The sequence below is a fragment of the Prionailurus bengalensis genome, chromosome E4 (genome assembly GCF_016509475.1).
Source record: "Prionailurus bengalensis isolate Pbe53 chromosome E4, Fcat_Pben_1.1_paternal_pri, whole genome shotgun sequence".
NCBI lineage: Eukaryota > Metazoa > Chordata > Mammalia > Carnivora > Felidae > Prionailurus > Prionailurus bengalensis.
In genome coordinates, this window is record NC_057360.1 from 64271537 (window position 1) to 64291507 (window position 19971).

The 19971-nt window shown below is 47.3% G+C and overlaps 1 protein-coding gene across 1 annotated transcript in view; it reads left to right on the plus strand.

The window, feature by feature from the left end:
• COPA (COPI coat complex subunit alpha) overlaps nucleotides 1-17873 on the plus strand; it is a 45644-nt gene extending 27771 nt beyond the window's left edge. The window contains exons 14-33 of the mRNA XM_043567530.1: nucleotides 870-952; nucleotides 1870-2009; nucleotides 2840-2925; nucleotides 3040-3178; nucleotides 8594-8756; nucleotides 8855-9001; nucleotides 9784-9973; nucleotides 10097-10192; nucleotides 11607-11695; nucleotides 11888-12011; nucleotides 13278-13367; nucleotides 13557-13666; nucleotides 14050-14127; nucleotides 14294-14362; nucleotides 14882-15018; nucleotides 15259-15445; nucleotides 15530-15640; nucleotides 15966-16127; nucleotides 16753-16947; nucleotides 17232-17873. Coding sequence (XP_043423465.1) covers nucleotides 870-952; nucleotides 1870-2009; nucleotides 2840-2925; nucleotides 3040-3178; nucleotides 8594-8756; nucleotides 8855-9001; nucleotides 9784-9973; nucleotides 10097-10192; nucleotides 11607-11695; nucleotides 11888-12011; nucleotides 13278-13367; nucleotides 13557-13666; nucleotides 14050-14127; nucleotides 14294-14362; nucleotides 14882-15018; nucleotides 15259-15445; nucleotides 15530-15640; nucleotides 15966-16127; nucleotides 16753-16947; nucleotides 17232-17291 — 2456 coding nt within the window. The 3' untranslated portion in view covers nucleotides 17292-17873. The remainder of the gene's footprint in view (nucleotides 1-869; nucleotides 953-1869; nucleotides 2010-2839; nucleotides 2926-3039; nucleotides 3179-8593; nucleotides 8757-8854; nucleotides 9002-9783; nucleotides 9974-10096; nucleotides 10193-11606; nucleotides 11696-11887; nucleotides 12012-13277; nucleotides 13368-13556; nucleotides 13667-14049; nucleotides 14128-14293; nucleotides 14363-14881; nucleotides 15019-15258; nucleotides 15446-15529; nucleotides 15641-15965; nucleotides 16128-16752; nucleotides 16948-17231) is intronic.
• The last annotated feature ends 2098 nt before the right edge of the window (nucleotides 17874-19971 follow it).

The following is a 19971-nucleotide window of genomic DNA, read 5'->3' on the forward strand; positions in this document are numbered from 1 at the left end:
GCAGAGAGGAAGAGAAAGACCAAAAGCTCGAATAATGTGGCTCCCCAGCCCCTGGAAAACGGGGGTGTTGGTCATGATTAGAATTGCCTGTCACCACAGGTGCCAGAGGGGCACAAAGCGAGGCTGGCCAGCACGTTTTGTCCACTTCGCTGCCGATGGGCTCGTATATGGGTGTTTCGGCGCATCCTTCTGTGCACGACCCTTGAAGTTTCCCCGAGGGTGGAGTGCCCATTCGGACTCGTAGTCAGCCAGTGAGATGTTTGGGAACCGAGGAACGTTTCGTAACTTTCTTCAGGGTGATGCGAGTGAGTGACATTTATGGAGCAAGGCTTGGTGCTAAATACTGCCCGGCACCAAGCTCATCTGCCTGTCAAGATTCAGTTGGGAGCGCTCTGCCCCACCCTGCTCTACCGGGGGTCTGCATTTGCATGTTAAAAGCAGCAGAGCAGCTGCGTCCTGGGGAGGGGGCTCTGTCTCCACTCCAGCTTGTTGAGATAGGAGGTCCTGGACACTGACAGGCTGCTTGCCGAGCCACAGCTTGGCCAGCGAGGCCCTGCTCGTTAGCTCGATGGAGTGTGCTGTCTCCCAAGATGGGCGGTCCCTGTGCCAGTACCCGGTGTTGGCTGACAGGCAGCCACTTGGCCTGGAGAGAAGAGGCTTGGCAGGGTGGAGGTTGGAGTTTGGAGGGGACTGGTGGGGAAAAGTCACTGACGATAGCCTCGATAGCCTCGGGTTACAGCTGAATTAGTCAGGAAGCAGCTGAACCGGCAAAGCGGACGTGGCAGCCAGCAAGACAGGCAGCTCCGAGGCGCCTCAGTCACCTGCCAGTGGCTCGCCACACGCTTCCCGCCCTTTGGTTTTGTTCTCAGCTCCCGAAGGGAAACGATCCTCAGGCCTGACGGCCGTTTGGGTTGCTCGAAACCGGTTTGCTGTCCTGGATCGGATGCATTCGGTGAGTTAGGGCAGAAAGGGGAAACTGATTTGGGAAGTGTGGGGGCAGTGGTGTATTGCATGAGGAAAGAGCATGTTCTCTTTCTCCTCTCCCCTGGGGAGCTGTGATCATTGTGCAGATACCACAGTCCCCTTGGGAGACAAAGAGCCTTAAAATTGACTTGATTGGCTTGATGGTCACTGTGGGTCTGGGTTTGAGAACAAAGGTAAAGACACTGTTGACAAAACAGAAGCCAAAACATGTCAGATTTGAAAGCGGTGGTCTGGGTGAGGAGTAATTCCTTTTTTATCCTGACTACCCTCATTGGTACTTGAAGTGGAAGTGATCCTGAGCGAGAGAAACAAAGGTCTCAAGAAAATGTGTAACACAGATGTAAGCCCCAGCCCAGAAGTACCGTTCTCGCTCTGATTGATGGAGGAATTCGGGGGTTAGTTGGACTTTTCGGGGTATTTGAGTTGAGGGAAGAAACAGAAGCTGTCAGGGCCTCCCGAGAGGGTCTTGGTTAGGGTGGTCTGCCAAAATGGTGACCGGCCCGGACGGAAAACACCCGAACTTGGTTTATTTTATTTATTATTATTATTATTTTTTGAAAGAGTAGATTTAACGTTTATCTATTTTGAGAGACAGAAGAGTGCATGGGCGTGCACAAGCAGGGGAGGGGAAGAGAGAAGGAGAAACAGAATCCCAAGCAGGCTCCGTACCTTCAGCGTAGAGCCTGATGCGAGGCTTGAACTCACGAACTGTGAGATCGTGACCTGAGCCGAGATCAAGGGTCAGACGCTTAACCAACTGTGCCACCCAGGCGCCCCCTAACTTGGTTTATTGAAACCAAGGGACAGTTGCTGAGGCGTGTTGTCAGCTGTCGTCATCTTATGAGCACACATTTCCAATGACCCCACTTGTGATAATTATTTCAGCTTCTGATCAAGAATCTGAAGAATGAGATCACCAAAAAGGTACAGGTGCCCAACTGCGATGAGATCTTTTATGCTGGCACAGGAAACCTCCTGCTCCGAGATGCAGAATCCATCACGCTCTTTGACGTACAACAGAAGCGGTAACATGTCAGGTGCCCCTAAGCAGACAGGCACGTAGTGGATGGGAGGGGACGTCTGTAGTGGGAGCTGTTCCCCCAGTAAGTTCGCCTCAGGCTTGACCACTTCTGTGTGTAACTCCGAGACTCTTTCTTGCCACTTTTCCCCTCTGTGATCACTGTCCATCCTGTCCGTACCCAATAGCGTTAACAGTGAGGGCCTTATTTATCTGTTTTTGGAGCACTTACCTGAACAAAGAATGCTCTCGGCACTTAGAATCACGGGCACGTAGGGATGAGTGGCATCCTGTGCTTAAAGGAGCTTACAGTCCTCTGGTGAGATCAGACGTACACAAATCCCTGAGGGACAGGGAGTTGACGGCCGGGAGGGTGTGCGGGGGGAGCCTACAGTGTGAGCCGAAGTGTTTCCGTCACTCAGCTACAATACAGGAACTGTTTATTTGGTATTATTTTTTATTTTTTTAAATATATATTTTTTAGTGTTTATTTCTGAGTGAGAGAGAGAAGGCGAGCAGGGGAAGGGCAGAGAGAGACAGAGACAGAGACACACACACACACACACACACACACACACACACACACACACAAAATCCGAAGCAGGCAGGCTTCAGGCTCTGAGCGGTCAGCCCAGAGCCTGACAGGGGGCTCGAGCTCACAAACTATGAGATCATGACCTGAGCCGAAGTTGGACACTTAACCGACTGAGCCACCCAGGCGCCCCTAGTTGGTATTATTTTAAGAAATTAGGGTTTAATTTGGTGATGAAAAGGATGTAGGTCGTAACCTGGGACTTTGGAGTCATGTCCACTCACGTTTGCCTTTCTCTGTCCCAGGACTCTGGCATCTGTGAAGATTTCCAAGGTGAAATACGTTATCTGGTCAGCAGACATGTCCCATGTAGCACTACTGGCCAAACATGGTGAGTCTCCCTTATACCCACCCTGATGTAGACACCAGTCCTGCGCTCCCATCCCTGCCAGCCTGCTTCACTCACCCTGTCCAGCAGAGTACTCATGCCCTTTGCCTCTTACAGCCATTGTGATCTGTAACCGCAAACTGGAGGCTCTGTGTAACATTCATGAGAACATTCGCGTCAAGAGTGGGGCCTGGGATGAGAGTGGGGTATTTATCTATACCACAAGCAACCACATCAAATATGCCGTCACCACTGGGTAAGTGAATTCTCTGATACACAGAGTGGGAGAAGGTAGCTTCTTAAAATCACTGTCCTGTCTCAAGGGATGTAACTGAAGTCCTCCTTGAACTTTTCTTCGTGGAAAATCTTTGGCGCGTATGTGCTAGGCACAGCTGAACGTTCTTTTTCAAGTCTTTAAAAAATTGTGACATATGACTTGAATAAAGAAAAATGCGGAGTATATACGTAGAGAATGGCAAATCGTCATATAATGAACGTTCCTGCCACCCAAGGCAGGAAATAGAAGAGTGCTGGCCTCCAGAGGCCTCTTGCCACCATGTGGTTGTTAATCACAACCACCTCCATTTCCCAACCAAAGATAACATTATTCTGACTTTTATGGTAATTTCGTCCAAGCTTTTCTTTGTAATTTTACCACCCAGTATGTCTTCAAATGATGTTTTAATTTTGCCTGGTTTGAACTGCATGTAAATCATCCTGAGTATATTATTTTCGTATTTTGCTGATTTTGCTCTTATTTTGCTCCATATTTTGTTTGTAAGATGTATGTACCTGTGTTACAGCTCTAATTTACTTGTCTTCGTTGTTGTATAATATTCTGTGAACATACCACAGTTTATCCGCTCTGCTCTACAGGGATATTTGAGTTATTTCTAGGATTTTGCCACTGTGCTAAAGTGTTCTCTTAAACAGTCTTCTACATGTGTTTCGGTGCATACACACGCAACATTTCTCTGGAGTGTCCGGAACCAGATTGCTGGATCATAGAGTATGCGTATCTTCACATTTTCTAGGTAATGTGAAACTGCTTTCCAAAGTGGCCGTACCGATTTGCGCGGCCATCAGCATCGTATCAAAGCTTCCTCGCTTGTCATCCTGGCCAACACTTGGCTTTGTCAGACTTCTTTTGTCTTTATGGTGGATTTGTGATGGCATCTCACTGTCATTTAGCTTTGCCACTCTCTGATTCCTAATGAGAGTGAGCAACTTTCCAGTCGACCACCCCTCAGGGTTCCCTTTTCTGTGAATTTGGTTCAGGACTTTTATCTGTTTTTGTTTAATGGGTTATCCTGGTTATTTTAGGAGTTTTTCATATATTTGAGTGTCAGTCCTTTGTCTGGCCTACATGTTACAAATCTTAATGCCTCCTTCCATTCCATAGTTTGTCTTCTGATTCTTTTCATGATATCCTATCCTTTGATGAATAGATGTTGTTATTTTAATATAGTTGAATTTATGACTCTTACCTATTGTGGATCTTGGGTTTTGTATCTTATTTGAGAAACCTTTATTGACTCCAAGGCTATAAAGGCGTTCTTTTGTATCCTCTTGTAGAAACTTTTTGCTGTTTTTTTTTGTCTACTTGGGCGGGAGGCGGAGAGAGCATGAGTGGGGGAGGGGCATATACAGAAGGAGAGAGAATTCTAAGCAGGCTCAGTGTGGAGCTCCATGCTGAGCCAGGCATGGGGCTTGATCTCACAACCATGAGATCATGACCTAAGCCAAAATCAAGAATTAGACGCTTAACCAACTGAGCCATCCAGATACCAGACACCCCTTTTATATTGTGTTGTAAGAACTTTATACGTTTTTTGGGTTTTTTTTCCCCTTTTTTTAAAGTTTATTAATTTATTGTGAGAGAGCACGAGAGCACACAAGTAGGGGAGGAACAGAGAGAGAGAGAGAGATTGATTGAGAATCTGAAGCAGGCTCCACACTGTCAGCTCAGAGCCCGATGTGGGGCTTGAGCTCATGAACCATGAGATCATGACCTGCACCACGCAGGCACCCCTATACTTTTGTTTTTCATACCTAGGGCTGTGATCTTCCTAAAGTTGATATTTGTGTGTGGTGTGAGGGGCTGTGAGGGGGCTCACTTTCAGGCTCAGCTGTCCCAACATCATCTGAACAGACCAGCCTTTCCCCCTAGTTCCGCAGTGCCTTCCTTGTCACACATGAATCATGTTTACAGAAATGCAAGGACCTGTTTCCTGTGGTCTGTGCTTTAGGGGTCTTCCCACATGCTAGAGCAGATTCTCAGATCTTTCCTACTTTTATTTTTCTTTTAAGTTCTAGGCTGTTTTCTAATTAATTTTGCCTTGAAAGGGCAAGTTTGCAAAACGTTTTTGCCTTAAAGTATAAGTTTTAGAATCAGCTTGTGAAATTCCATGCGGAATAAAACAAACAAAAAGCCCTATTGTGATTTCAGTTGGGAATGCATTGAGGGCGTTTATTGTTTTGGACGTAATTGACATCTTCGCAATGTTAAGTTTCCTGGTCTGTAAACATGGTGTAGTAACTCTTCATTTATTTAGGTCTTCTGTGGGGCGCCTGGGTGGCTCAGTTAGTTGTGCCAAACTCTTGATTTTGGCTCAGGACATGATTCAAGGGTCGTGAGATCAAGCCCCAAATCAGGCTCCACGCTGAGTATGGAGACTGCTTGAGAATTTCTCTCCCCCTTTGCCCCTCTTCCCTGCCTTAGCACTCTTCTCCCTCTAAAAAAAAATTTATTGGGTCACCGGGGTGGCTTAGTTGGTTAAGCATCCACTTTTTTTTTTATTTATTTATTTTGAGAGAAAGAGAGCGACACAGAAAGAATCCCAAGCACGCTCCATGCTGCCAGCACAGAGCCCAGTGCAGGACTCCAACTCTTAAATTTGGCTCAAGTCATGATCTCACGGGTTCATGAGGTCAAGCCCTGCATCTGGCACCTCACACTGACAGTGTGGAGACTGCTTGGAATTCTCTCTCTCTCCCTCTCTCTCTGTCCTTCCTGCACACACTCTCTTTCAAAATAAATAAACTTAAAAAAAATTTTTTTTTAATTTATTTAGGTCTTCCAGAACATCTTTCAGTGAAGTTTTTAGAATTTTCTCCATAGAGATCTTGGATTTCTTTAGTTGGATTATTTTAGGCACTTGGCAGTTTTCAGCGCTATTTGTAAATGGATCTGGGACGCCTGGGTGGCTCAGTCGGTTGAGCGTCTGACTTCAGCTCAGGTCATGATCTCACATGGTTCGCGCGTTTGAGCCCCGCGTCAGGCTCTGTGCTGACAGCTCAGAGCCTGGAACCTGCTTCAGATTCTGTGTCTCCCTCTCTCTCTGCCCCTCCCCTGTTTGTGCTCGCTTGCTCGCTCGCTCTCTCAAAAAATAAACATTAAAAAAATTTAATGGAAACTATCCATTTAAAAATTTAACTTTCTAAGTTCTGATGATATTTAGAAATATAATTAAGTTTCTAAATTGATTTCAGAGATCTTATTAGACTTTCATTATTTCTGGTAATTTGCCTTATTTTGGTAAGTAATCATAGCATCTGTGGGTAATTGACAGTTTGTTTCTTCTTTTCCAGTACTTACACTTTCATGTATTTTCCTTGTCTTGCTGCGCTGACCAGGGTCTCCAGCATAGTGTCGAATACACATGATGATAGTAGACTTTTTCGTCTTGGTCCCAATTTAAAGGAGAAGCTTTCAGTGTATTGGCATTTCCTAAGCTTGCTGTAGATTTCTTTAGAGATAGCTTCTACTTATTAAGGAATGTCTGTGCTGTATCTCAGATAAATACTGAATTTTATTACATAAAATTTTTTTTACTGCATATACCGAGGTAGTCCTAGGATTTTTCTCCTTTTGTTGATTAGTATAGTGAGTTAAATTGATTTTTTAAAAATATGAGACCAACATTAGATTCTTGATATAGATCTAACTTGATTATGATGTTTTACCCTTTTCTGATACTGCTAGTTTTAGTTTGCTAATATTTTGTTTTGGGTTTTTGCATCCACGTATATATGTAAATGAGATTGGCCTACGACTTCCCTTTTTCTTTCTGTCTTTGCCAGGTTTTGGTGTTGAGGTTGTGCTAATTTCATAAAATAAGGAAAATGATATACCTTCTTCTGTTCTCTTAGTGAGTTTGTAATAAGATTGGGTTTAATTCTTCCTGGAATATTGGGTAGAATTTGCCAGTGAAGTCATCCAGTGAAGCCCCCATCCTAGGACTTTTATAGGAGGATTTTTTGTGATTCAGTTTCAGTTTATCTTGTGTAACAGTTATAGGACTGTCGGGGTTTTCTGTTTGTTTTTAGTCAGTTTTGGTAAATTTTACTTTTCTTGGAATTTGATCATTTAAAAAAGTTTACGCCCACCCTCATCTTGCAGGAGCTCTAGGAATATCCCCTTTTTCATTCGTATTTTGGCCATTTTATCTTTTTTCTTAATTAGAGTCACAAAAGGTTTATTTTTTATTTTTACTTTTCTTTTAATATGTAATTTATTGTCACGTTGCCTAACATACAATATGTAAAATGTGCTCTTGGTTTTGGGGGTAGGTTCCCATGGTTCATTGCTTACATATAACACTTAGGGCTCATCCCAGCAAGGGCCCTCCTCGATGTCCATCCCCCATTTTTCTCTCTCCCACTGCCTCCCCCATCAACCCTCAGTTTGTTCTCTGTATTTAAGAGTCTCTTACGGTTTGCCTCCCTCCCTCTCTGTTTATAACTATTTTTTTTCCCCTTCCCCTCCCCCATGGTCTTCTGTTAAGTTTCTCAGGTTCCACATATGAGTGAAAACATATGATCTCTGTCTTTCTCTGCCTGACTTATTTCACTTAGCATAATACCCTCCAGTTCCATCCAAGTTGCTACAAATGGCAGGATTTCATTCTTTCTCCTTGCCAAGTAGTATAAACCACATCTTCTTTATGACTCATAAGAGGTTTATGAATTTTATTTAGCTTTTGCCTTTCTTGAACTTCTGTATTTTGTTTCTTTTTTCTATTTCTTAATTTTATGATTGGCTTATTTTTTCGAAGTACACTCTGGTTTAACTTGTAAAGGAACAAATTTTTGAGTTGCTGGCTTATTTTTATTGTATTTATTAATTTTCTAATGTATTTGTATAGAGCTCATTAGTTTTCAGCGTTTCTTCTAATACAGTATGTGCACTTAACGCCCTAGATTATACATTTTTAATTTGCGTTCAGTTTAAAATTATTTTTGCCTTTTACCGTTTCTCGTGTGTGTCAGACTTCACATCTCCCTCTCTTCCACTTCCACCTGTAGCTGCAAGGAGAGACTTCAGCTGCCCCTAGTGGCCCAGTGATTGTACATCAGAACTTAAGATTTAACTTTCAGGCCTGATTCCTGCAGCCATGTCTGTTAGCTCCCAGAGCAATAGCGTATGAGGAAAGATCAGACCATCTGCCCTATCTTTTCCCGCTTCATACAGAAGAATAAAATCAGCAAATGTGGCATTTAGCTCTGCTCTCTTTTGAACCACTTCCTGTCTATACCGCTGTGCAAATGGCACTTGGCAAAAGAGCAGCGAGAAGATCCAAAGTCGTGTCCTAGGCTTGCTCCATGTCCTCCCAGGCTAGATTTTCCCCCTCGCTTGCTGAAAGTTGAATCCGCTAACTCCTGTTTGCAGGGACTACGGGATCATCCGAACTCTGGATTTGCCCATCTATGTCACGCGGGTGAAGGGCAACAATGTGTATTGCCTGGATAGGGAGTGTCGTCCTCGGGTGCTCACCATTGATCCCACGGAGTTCAAGTTCAAGCTGGCCCTGATCAACAGAAAATATGATGAGGTACGAAACGAGAGGGCCCCCTAGGGGTGTGAGAGGGCAGCACTGCTTTCTCCCTGAGTGATGTCTCCTTCCTGCCCTGCCGCACCCCACACGTCTAGGTGCTGCACATGGTGAGAAATGCGAAACTAGTTGGCCAGTCTATCATCGCTTACCTCCAGAAGAAGGGCTACCCTGAGGTGGCCTTGCATTTCGTCAAGGACGAGAAAACTCGCTTTAGCCTGGCACTGGAGTGCGGGAACATCGAGGTGAGGGGGACGGGGTCCTAAGCCCCATGTCGTTACAGAGAATGTGAGAGGGTGCGGGCTGCAGCGTGAAGGCATATTCCGGGCTTGCCTCTTGAGCGAGGAGGACGGAGTCTGAGATGGTCCGGGTTGTCAGACGGAGCTGTCTTCCTGTTGCAGCTTGCCCGTCTCTGCTACTTGCTGCCTCTGCTTCTGCCACAGCAGTGCTACTGTCCTCATTGTCCCTTACTCTGAATCCATTAGCCTCTAGCGTAGGAGCAACATGGCAGGGGCTCTGAAAGTTCTCATTTCCTTCACCTTTTACTTGCTGATTGGCTGCTCAGATGAACAGGTACTTAGGAAATATCGGGACCTAGATGTACAGGCATTATTTTTAAATGGGGAGGTGGCTGAGGTACATTGACTCTCTGGTTCTGAACTTCCTTATTACTTCTTATCTTTTCTAAAGCCCCCGGAGACCTTTAGACCTAGCAAGTGGAAAATAAGGTAGCTAAGCAAGAATTGACCCTGTGGAGTCAGCAACTGCTAGGAGATGATTTCGTTTGTCAAAGTAAATTTCTGAGGAGGAGGAGGAGGATGTGTGATGTGATTCTTCTCTCCGTGGAGCCAAAGGGATCCTGTTTGGTGATAGGATTTTCAGTAGAATTAGACTGAATGGTAGGAGTGATTGCAAGTATAGAGAGTCTGTGGGAGATTTATGTAGAGGCGGATACTTCGACCATGATCCCTGGTTTTGAGTCAAGATACCCGCCAACCTGTTACCTCTGACCCTGGGGGTTCTTTAGATTGCTCTGGAAGCAGCCAAAGCACTGGATGACAAGAACTGCTGGGAAAAGCTGGGAGAAGTGGCCTTGCTGCAGGGGAACCACCAGATTGTGGAAATGTGTTATCAACGCACCAAAAACTTCGACAAACTTTCTTTCTTGTACCTTATCACTGGCAACCTGGAGAAACTTCGCAAGATGATGAAGATTGGTGAGCCCCAGAAGCTAAGGGTGGGGAGTGGGGGCCTTGAGGGAAGGTGAAGGCAGGTAGAGGGGAGGAGAGAGGGAACTTCGGGAAGAAGACCTAACCTGGTATCTTACTGACTTGATGCAGCTGAGATCCGAAAGGACATGAGTGGCCATTATCAGAATGCACTCTACCTGGGTGACGTGTCTGAGCGGGTGCGGATCCTGAAGAATTGTGGGCAGAGTAAGTAAGCATGCGGGACTCACCAGCTCCTTTGGGGCTTAGAAAGTATTTTCTCTTCGTGGTGAGTTACCCTTTGGTTACCCTAGTGGTGAGGTATTTCCCTTTGTTGTGCATTTTTCCAGAAGAGAGCGCATGCTCCTACCATGCTCAGAAGACATGCTTCAGGGCTAAATGGAGGTATAGGCAGAATATTCAGTCTGTCCAAGCACTCTTAGGAAGACAGTTAATAGTCATGGAGGAACTAGGAGGTTAGGAGGTTTTAAAAGGTCCTGAAGCAGATACCCTAGTAAATATAGTTGGTTAGAGGTCGTTAGAGTTTCGTTTTGTTTTTTTTTTTTCATGTCTGGAGGTTTTACTCATTTACTTATTTATTTGTTATAGTCGTGTTTTTTCAAGTTTATTTATTTTGAGAGAGAGAGAGCACGTGCGTGCGTGCGAGTGGGGAAGGGCAGAGAGAGGGGGAGAGATTGAGGATCCCAAGCAGGCTGTGTGCTGTTAGCGTGGAGTCCAGCGTGGGGCTTGAACCCCTGAACTGAGATCAGGACCTGAGCTGAAACCAAGAGTCAGACGTTCAACTGACTGAGCCACAGCCACCCAGGTGCCCTCTTATTTACTTGTTTATATATTCTCAAAGGGAATTTTCCGAGAACCCACTGTGTACCAAGCACAGTGCTAGCATTTGAGATACTCCAGGAAACGAGGGAGATGTGAATTGGATGACGGTGCTAAGGAGTGAAGGGGTCAGACTCCGCATATCTTGTGCGGGTGGAAACAATGTGATCTGTTGAAGGGCTGGATGTGGGATGTGAGGATTGGAGTCAGGGACGATTCCCAGATTCTTGTCAGTATCGATGCTAGAGCTTAAGGATAAGCGAGTACATCAGTCACTCGCTGCCGTGTGGCAAATTACCCTAAAGTTGAGCAGCTTAGAGCAACAAATGCACATGACCTCAGTTTACAGCATGGCTTAGCTGGGTACCTCTGGCTCACTGTCTGTCAGGAGTCTGCATCAGGGTAGGGTGTTGGCCAAGACTGCGGATGTCTCCGTCTCAAGTGGGGAGGATCCCTTCCCACGCTCGCTGCGTGGCTGCAGGCAGTCCTCCGGTCCTTGCGGGCTGATGGCTGGGAAATGTCAACCTTCTGCCACACAGGCGTCTCCATAGGGCAGTTTGCAACACGGCAGCTGGCTTCCCTCAGAGCAGGCAATGGCATCCAGGTGGAGGCCCCGCTCTTTGTATCCCAATCTTGGAAGTGGTATCCCGTGGCTTCTGCCACGTCCTGTTTGTTGGAAGCAAGTTAACAAGGCCATTCCACGGTTTAGGGGAGGGGATGGTGCACAGGCTTGAATACCAGGAGGCAGAGACCGCCGGGGGACATCTTGGACTTTCTACCACAAAGTCTGTTTTCTCTACAGAGTCCCTGGCCTATCTCACAGCTGCTACTCATGGCTTAGATGAAGAAGCCGAGAGCCTGAAGGAGACATTTGACCCAGAGAAGGAGACGGTAAGTTTTTATTTACATGAGTGTCTGATTACAGAATTAACTCTGAGATCGGGGGACAGTTTAAACCTCCAAGTGTCACTCTCCCATCTGGTTACCAGGAGAGGCAGAGGAATAAACGAGGTCAAAGGAGGCTCTGTAAACTTCCCCACATGATTCCTGAGAGCTGTTTGCTTTTAACCTTCTGCCTTTCAGATCCCAGACATTGACCCTAATGCCAAGCTGCTCCAGCCACCTGCGCCTATCATGCCATTGGATACCAATTGGCCATTACTGACTGTATCCAAAGGCTTCTTTGAAGGCTCCATTGCCGGCAAGGGTAAGTGCCCACCCCTCCCGTAGTGTTTTTGTTGTCATGTGTTTGTGTTGTGAAGAGCTGTCCTCCAGAGTACCCTCAGCTCTTTGTCCTTTCTTCTGTGTGAGCGTCATGGAGCAGTGACACGCCAGTCTGAGCTGTGGTACGTTTTTTTGTTTTTTTTTTAATGTTTGTTTATTTTTGAGGGAGGGAGAGAGAGAGCGAGCGAGCGAGAGAGCGAGCATGCAAGGGAAGGGCAGAGAGAGAGGGAGACAGAGAATCCCAAGCAGGCTCCGTGCTATCAGCGCAGAGCCTGACTTGGGGCTGGAACTCAGGAACTGTGAGATCGTTACCTGAGCTGAAATCAAGAGTCGGATGCTTTTAACCCACTGAGTCGCCCAGGCGCCCTGTGTTTGTGTATATGTGTATGTATGTATTAATAAATAGATTGATGTATGTATGGATTAATAAATAGAGAGAGAGGCAGGCTCTATACCCAGTGTGGAACCCAACGTGGGGCTTGAACTCACAACCCCAAGACCAAGACCTGAGTTTAACCGACGAAGCCACCTAGACATCCCATGTTTTAAAAATTAAATAAAAGTATATGAGATGATTAGAATTTGGAAAATAGGGGGAGAAAAGAGAGTTGTCTCAGTCCAGGCCTCGGGCAGCCACTGTGACCACGTGGGTGCATTTCCTCAGGTTTTAGCGTCTGTGTGATCAGTCCTGTTCAGTATCTCATCATTCGTGAGGGACAGTGTTAAGGCACCGAAGCAGCAATGTCAGACTCTGTCCCGTGGGCGTTTGCAGATGTGTGCTACCACCGTCCCCCACTCCCACCCTTACCTGCTCCTGTTGTTTTGGAGATGTCTGCTGGCTTATTTTTCCTGGCTGACAGCCTAGATGGACCCCAGGGCATTTTGTGCCCAGCCCCGCCCTCTCCTCCGTCTCTGACCTACCCTGTGTCCCCGTGCCCTGCACACGCTGGAGTGGCAGCAACTTAGAGATCTCGGCAGGAGACTCCAGGAGTTGCTAAGTAAAAAATGGTTCAGGGGGTAGTGTTTGGTGTCAGCAAGGCCAGTTGTTCCCGTCTCTCTTCTACTTCCTCTCTTTTTGAAACCTGCTGCAAGGTAGCATAGCATCTGTACTACAGAAGTAAATAATAAAAATATTAAGTGGACAGAGGCTTGGCATCTGCTTTTGTAAGGACGCAGCTTGCTTGCAGAAGAGGCTGGATCTCAGACTTGCCTGGCTATAACCAGCTCCTTTGTGTTCTTCTGTCTGTAGGCAAGGGAGGAGCCCTGGCTGCTGATATTGACATTGACACCGTTGGTACCGAAGGCTGGGGAGAGGATGCGGAGCTGCAGCTGGATGAAGGTGAGAGTTCTTCTGGGGGTCTCCAGGCGGGATGGGTGGCCTGGGGTGGGGGGACGGGTGGGGGCTGGGCCGTGGGGCAGTTCTGCAGGCTTCCAGACCGTGGAACCGACAAGGATCCCAGCTTTGGACTTTCTTCATGCTAAAATTCCGTCACTGCAAATCCGCTTTGAGCCTGGATTTTCCTTACAGATGGGTTTGTGGAAGCTACGGATGGCCTGGGGGATGACGCTCTTGGCAGGGGACAGGAAGAAGGAGGCGGCTGGGATGTGGAAGAGGACCTGGAGCTCCCTCCTGAGCTGGTTTGTGGGGTTCTCGCCCCGGGGAGGCTCCCTCTGGGTCTCCCTGTGAAAGCCGGTGGCCATACTGCCCCCCACCCGTCCCGAGGCCCCCAGAAGGGAAGGGGTGTAGATCCTCCTGACCTAATGCTTATCTCCCATCAGCCGGTCAGGCTGCAGCAACAGCAGCTTATGAAAAGGCAGCAAGCTTTGTCGTCTGAATTGGAGCTTTTGGTTTATCGTTTTGTTACTGGTGAAGCTGCCCCTGTTTTGAGGGTCTTCTCCCACAAGCGCCCCCCGCCCCTTCCTCCCCGGTCGAGGCTGGGAGCAAGGTCAAGGACGGTGTTTAGACTTATCAGAACAAAGTGCTTGAATAGCTTATGAATGACTGATGTTTTTTCTCTTAGGATGTACCCCCTGGGGCAGCCGGGGGTGCCGACGATGGGTTCTTTGTGCCTCCCACCAAGGGAACCAGCCCAGCTCAGGTGAGCAGGGAAGCGTGACCCTGCGGGCATGCATGTTTCTGAGCTGGCTCTGCTGGACTCGTGCGTAAAGAACGTGGCTGCTCTTCTGCTCTAGGTACAGGGGAGGGTAGTTTGGGAAGAGAAGGGGCTGTGTTTCAGTTGGCTTGGGTTTTCTGTTTCTTGTTAGATCTGGTGCAATAACTCTCAGCTTCCAGTCGATCACATCCTGGCAGGCTCTTTTGAAACAGCCATGCGGGTAAGTCTTAGAGTAACGTTGGCTCTTGCGGAGTGTTTGTCGCCCGGGGTCCCCAGGGAGGCGGTTGACTCCTCTTAACCAAATGGAAATTAACCTATGCACGAGGGCAGAGGCGTGTATTTATCGTGGAAACCCCGGTCTTGCCTAGGGAAGGCAGCCTCCTAAGGCCTTCTTCTACCGGGTGGATCTTTCCAGCCATCTCCCACCCATTTATAGTCTGCTTTCTGGCTCACATCAGTAAGTTAGCGGGCCCCAGGAGCAGGTATGTTACATATGTTACGATAGCAACAGCAGTAACTCCAGTAACTACAAATTCAACAACGGCTAACATTGACATACTGTGTGTCAGGCGCTATCCTGAATGCTTTATAGGTATTACTAAACGAGGTAGGTCCTATAATTAAGTATAATTTACTGATGAGGAAACAAGTACAGAGAAGTTAAGTACCTTGCCCAAGGTTAGCGAGTTTTGCAGTGGTAAGGTCACAATTTTTATATTTCTTTCCTCTTGTATTCTAGCTCCTTCACGACCAGGTGGGGGTGACCCAGTTTGGCCCCTACAAGCAACTGTTCCTACAGACCTATGCCCGAGGCCGCACCACCTATCAGGCTCTGCCCTGCCTGCCCTCCATGTATGGCTACCCTAATCGCAATTGGTAAGGCCCCTTGCTCCTGGCTTCCGTGTCTTCCAGCGTGGGGTGGATATTTCAGATGATAGCCTGAGGGACAGTTGATGGTCGTCCCAGAGGGGAGGTTTCCTAGTAGGAAGGAACTTGGGCTCGACACTCTGTGAGCTTTGGTTTATACATCTGCGTCCAGTTCCCCCACCTGTTTCCCCTTTGAGTCTAGTGGATTCCGGGTTATCCCTTTTTCTTCTTCCTTTTCCAAACTTCCAGGAAGGATGCGGGGCTGAAGAATGGCGTGCCAGCCGTGGGCCTGAGGCTCAATGACCTCATTCAGCGGCTACAGCTGTGCTACCAGCTCACCACAGTTGGCAAGTTCGAGGAGGCCGTGGAAAAGTTCCGTTCCATTTTACTCAGTGTGCCCCTCCTCGTCGTGGACAATAAGCAGGAGATTGCGGAGGTAGGAGCGGGTAGCCCATCCTAGTCCCGGGCACCCGCACGGTCTTGCCTCTGTGCCGTGACCTTGCTTTGGCCCTCTCTCAAGGCCCAGCAGCTTATCACCATTTGCCGTGAGTACATTGTGGGCCTGTCCATGGAGATAGAAAGAAAGAAGCTTCCCAAAGAGACTCTGGAACAGCAGAAGCGCATCTGTGAGGTACGATCTCTCTGGGCTTCTGCACGGTGCAGAGAGGTCCGCCCCTTCACCCTCCATTAGGTCTGAATTCTTAAAGTCCAAACCCACATTTCAGTCTGGGGAGTAAGAGAAGTTTGGGCCTACTTCTCTGAGGAGAGGGTGTATTTTTCTACGCTTCTTCATTCCATCAGTCCTTCACACCCCGGGGGCAGAAGATCGCAATGCCTTGTAGTCAGCCCCGTTTTTGTTTGCTTTGTGTTGTGTTTAATGCGTGTGCCGCAGCTTAGAAATGACCTGTGTCTGCTGTACCATCGGCCTGGCATGTGTCCCCCTCTCTGTCCACCAGATGGCAGCCTATTTCACCCACTCCAACCTGCAGCCTGTGCACATGATCCTGGTGCTGCGCACGGCCCTCAACCTCTTCTTCAAGCTCAAGAACTTTAAGACAGCTGCCACCTTTGCTCGGCGCCTGTTGGAACTTGGGCCCAAGCCAGAGGTGGCGCAACAGGTAGATGGGAGCTCCTTCCTCAGGCATAAAGGGACCAGACCGGCTCTCACACGGAGGGAGTAGAAGCCAAGGCCTTTGCCTCTAAAACAAAGCACTGAGTAACAACATTCAACGGAAGGAGGCAACCGAACGCCGTCTTCTCTTTACTTGTGGCAAGGGTGCCTCCTTTTGTTCTTGGAAGGCGAACTCGTAACTCCTCAGACAAGGCACCGGTGTAGAGTGACCTGCCACCTAGAAGAGCTCCGCCTTCCCGTCCCTGAGCTCTGCTACCCGTTCCCACCGCTGCTAACCTCCGCACACAGGTCCCGTTACTTGGGGTCTCTGAAGGCATTCCTCCTGGGCGGTGGAAGCCAATTTTAACCCTCTGAGTCCTGGCTCTGATCATCTCCAGGCTTGGTGGAGGACTGTGGGTCTAGATCCGTGGAACCACTGATACCGAGAAGGGGAGATCCTGATGCGGCAGGGGTGGTGATTGTCGTGACCCCTTCACGTGTGTCCTGTACAAAAGGACATACTCGTTCACTCGGTACAATGGCATCTCGAGTCAAGGAAATTACTGAACCGTGGTGAGTTGTGACGTGCAGCTTTCAGTCCTCTTAAATAAAATACTCCTTCCCTCCCTCAGACCCGCAAAATTCTGTCTGCGTGTGAGAAGAACCCCACAGACGCCTGCCAGCTCAGCTACGACATGCACAACCCCTTTGACATCTGTGCTGCATCTTACCGGCCCATCTACCGTGGGAAGCCAGTGGAGAAGTGTCCACTCAGTGGGGCCTGCTATTCCCCTGAGTTCAAGGGTCAAGTCTGCAAGGTCACTACAGTAAGTACTGTCCTCCAGAAAGACATCCAGGATATGGAGGGAAGAGGAAAGAAAGAGAAAATAGAAAGAAGCGTGTTGGTTCTTTTTTTCTTCCGTTTTTGCCTCTGGCTCCTTGAGACAGTGATACTAAAGAAAACTAGAGCTTCTCCCCACTGCCGTTTACTGAGCAGTAACAGATCTTAACCACATACTCTGCTGTACTCACTGAGGAGTGGAGGGAGTAAGCTTTCTGGGCTGTGCACCCTCACAGATTCCCTAACTTTTCCCTGTTTCCTTTTCCACAGGTGACAGAGATTGGCAAAGATGTCATTGGTTTAAGGATCAGTCCTCTGCAGTTCCGCTGAGGCTCCCTCTGGTGCGTGCAGGGTCAAACACCGTATTTTCCTCTAGAGAACCAATCTCTGTATCCTAACTTCTTTCTTCCTCAGCTGCCCTTCAAATTATTGACATTGAGCTGTCCTGCCCTAAAACTTAATGTCCCTTTCTCCTTTTCTATGGTTAATCAAAATGTCTAGACCTCTTTGTCATCTTGTCAAGGTGACTACAGTTGTGGTGATCTCCTTCCCAGCCTAGATTGCTCAAGGAACAGATGAAAATTCCGTGATGAAACTTTGCCTACTGCATTCCTTCAGTGTTTATCTTTTCCCTCCCCACCACCTTTGTATCTTTCTTTTGGATGGAAGCCGGATGTGATAAATAAGGCCGTAACTTTTACTCAGCCACAGCAAACTCTTAGCCATCCCCCCCACGCCGTTTTCCTTGGGCATGTAAACTCCCAGGCAGGTACCCTGTGTGTACCCAGGAACTCAAAAGTCTGAGAAGAAACTGGTTTCCCAAGAATGCACATCACTTTTCATTGGTTTGTTCTTTATAGCCATTGTTCTTGTGTTTGTTTCTCACACTTAATAAAGTAAATTTCTATGACAGTTTTGTGGCTCCATTTGTTTCCTGGACACTCTCATGTTCCTACTTTATGTAGCTGCCCCACCAAAGCAGATGTCTTTTTTTTCTTCTTTTTTTTTACTTAGAGAGAGTGAGACAGAGAATCTGAAGTAGGCTCCAGGTTCCACGTTGTCAGTGCAGAGCCCGACCCAGGGCTTGAACCCACAAACCGTGAGGTTGTGACCTGAGCCGAAGTTGGACGCTCAATGGACTGAGCTACCCAGGCACCCCGATATCTCTTTTTTAATTACAAAAGTAATGAACACCCACTGTCTTTTTATTTTCATTTTTTTTATTAAAAAAAAAAATTTTTTTTAACGTTTATTTATTTTTGAGACAGAGAGAGACAGAGCATGAACAGGGGAGGGTCAGAGAGAGGGAGACACAGAATCCGAAACAGGCTCCAGGCTCTGAGCTGTCAGCACAGAGCCCGACGCGGGGCTCGAACTCACGGACCGCGAGATCATGACCTGAGCTGAAGTCGGCCGCTTAACCGACTGAGCCACCCAGGCGCCCCGTGTCTTTTTAAAAAATACATTTTTTTCATAGGATATATTAAACTGTGAGAACATAGCAAGTAGCTCCCCTGTTCCGTTACTGACAGCAGCCTTTCCCCTTTTGCTAGTTATAGCCAGTACTTAACTGAGCACCTACCGGGTACTTCTCGCTGTTCTAGACGTTTTACAGGTAATACACATATTACAGCAGTTACATTGGCAATACAGGGTTTTGCTTATCGTGTGCTGGGACTACATTGGGTAGATTGGCATGCTGTGTTTTTGATTATAGTTTGTACTTTTCATTTTAAACTCCGTTTCAGGGGCACCTGGGTGGCTCAGTAGGTTAAGCATCCGACTTCAGCTCAGGTCGTGATCTCACGGTTTGTGGGTTCGAACCCCACGTTGGGCTGATAGCTCAGAGCCTGGAGCCTGCTTTGGACTCCGTGTCTCCCCCTCTCTCTGTCCCTTCCCCACTCTCACTCTGTTTCTCTCTCAAAAATAAACATTTTAGGGGCGCCTGGGTGGCGCAGTCGGTTAAGCGGCCGACTTCAGCCAGGTCACGATCTCGCGGTCCGTGAGTTGGAGCCCCGCGTCGGGCTCTGGGCTGATGGCTCAGAGCCTGGAGCCTGTTTCCGATTCTGTGTCTCCCTCTCTCTCTGCCCCTCCCCCATTCATGCTCTGTCTCTCTCTGTCCCAAAAATAAATAAACGTTGAAAAAAAAAATTTAAACAAAATAAAAATAAAAATAAACATTTTAAAGACGCTGTAAAATAAGGTTTGGCAACAGTTTTCACTATACATTAGGCAGGCGGTGAATAAATATGGAAAGGAGGTGCCAGGAGTATCACACTAGTAAGGATAGAAAAGCAGAAGCAAGTTTAAGAGATGATGCAAAGGACAAATCATGTTTCAACTCCATCGTAGTTCTCTCCAGTTCCCTGCAGTATTTTTCTTTTTGTTTTTTTTTACCTCCAGTATTTTTCTTATTAACATGTTTATATTAACATAATAGTATAAAGCCAGGCGAAATACCTATAATATGTGCTTGGTATAACTATAGTCCTATTAGAGACATACATGTAAGTGGGTTGGAGTTAAATGAGAAAGCCTGGAACAACAGGTGTTGGGGAGAAAGCAGTTAATCAGAGAAGGATTAGGTTATAGAAGTTTAGAATTGAAAAGAACTTTAATCTGAGGCCTAGAGTGATAAAGGGTTTTGAACAAAAGCACTTAGTTATGGGGGCGCCTGGGTGGCTCAGTCGGTTAAGCGGCCGACTTCAGCTCAGGTCATGATCTCACAGTTCGTGAGTTCGAGCCCCGCGTCGGGCTCTGTGCTGACAGCTCAGAGCCTGGAGCCTGTTTCGGATTCTGTGTCTCCCTCTCTCTGGCCCTCCCCCGTTCATGCTCTTTCTCCGTCTCAAAAATAAATAAATGTTAAAAAAAAAAAAAAAAAGTAGTTATGGAATTGGGACTGGGACTTAAGTCTTCTGACTTTCAGTTCAGAATGTTTTCTCCTCAGTCACCACTTGTGTCTGGAAGAACACAGTACGGTTTGCACAGGTATGATTTAAAAACCCTGTGC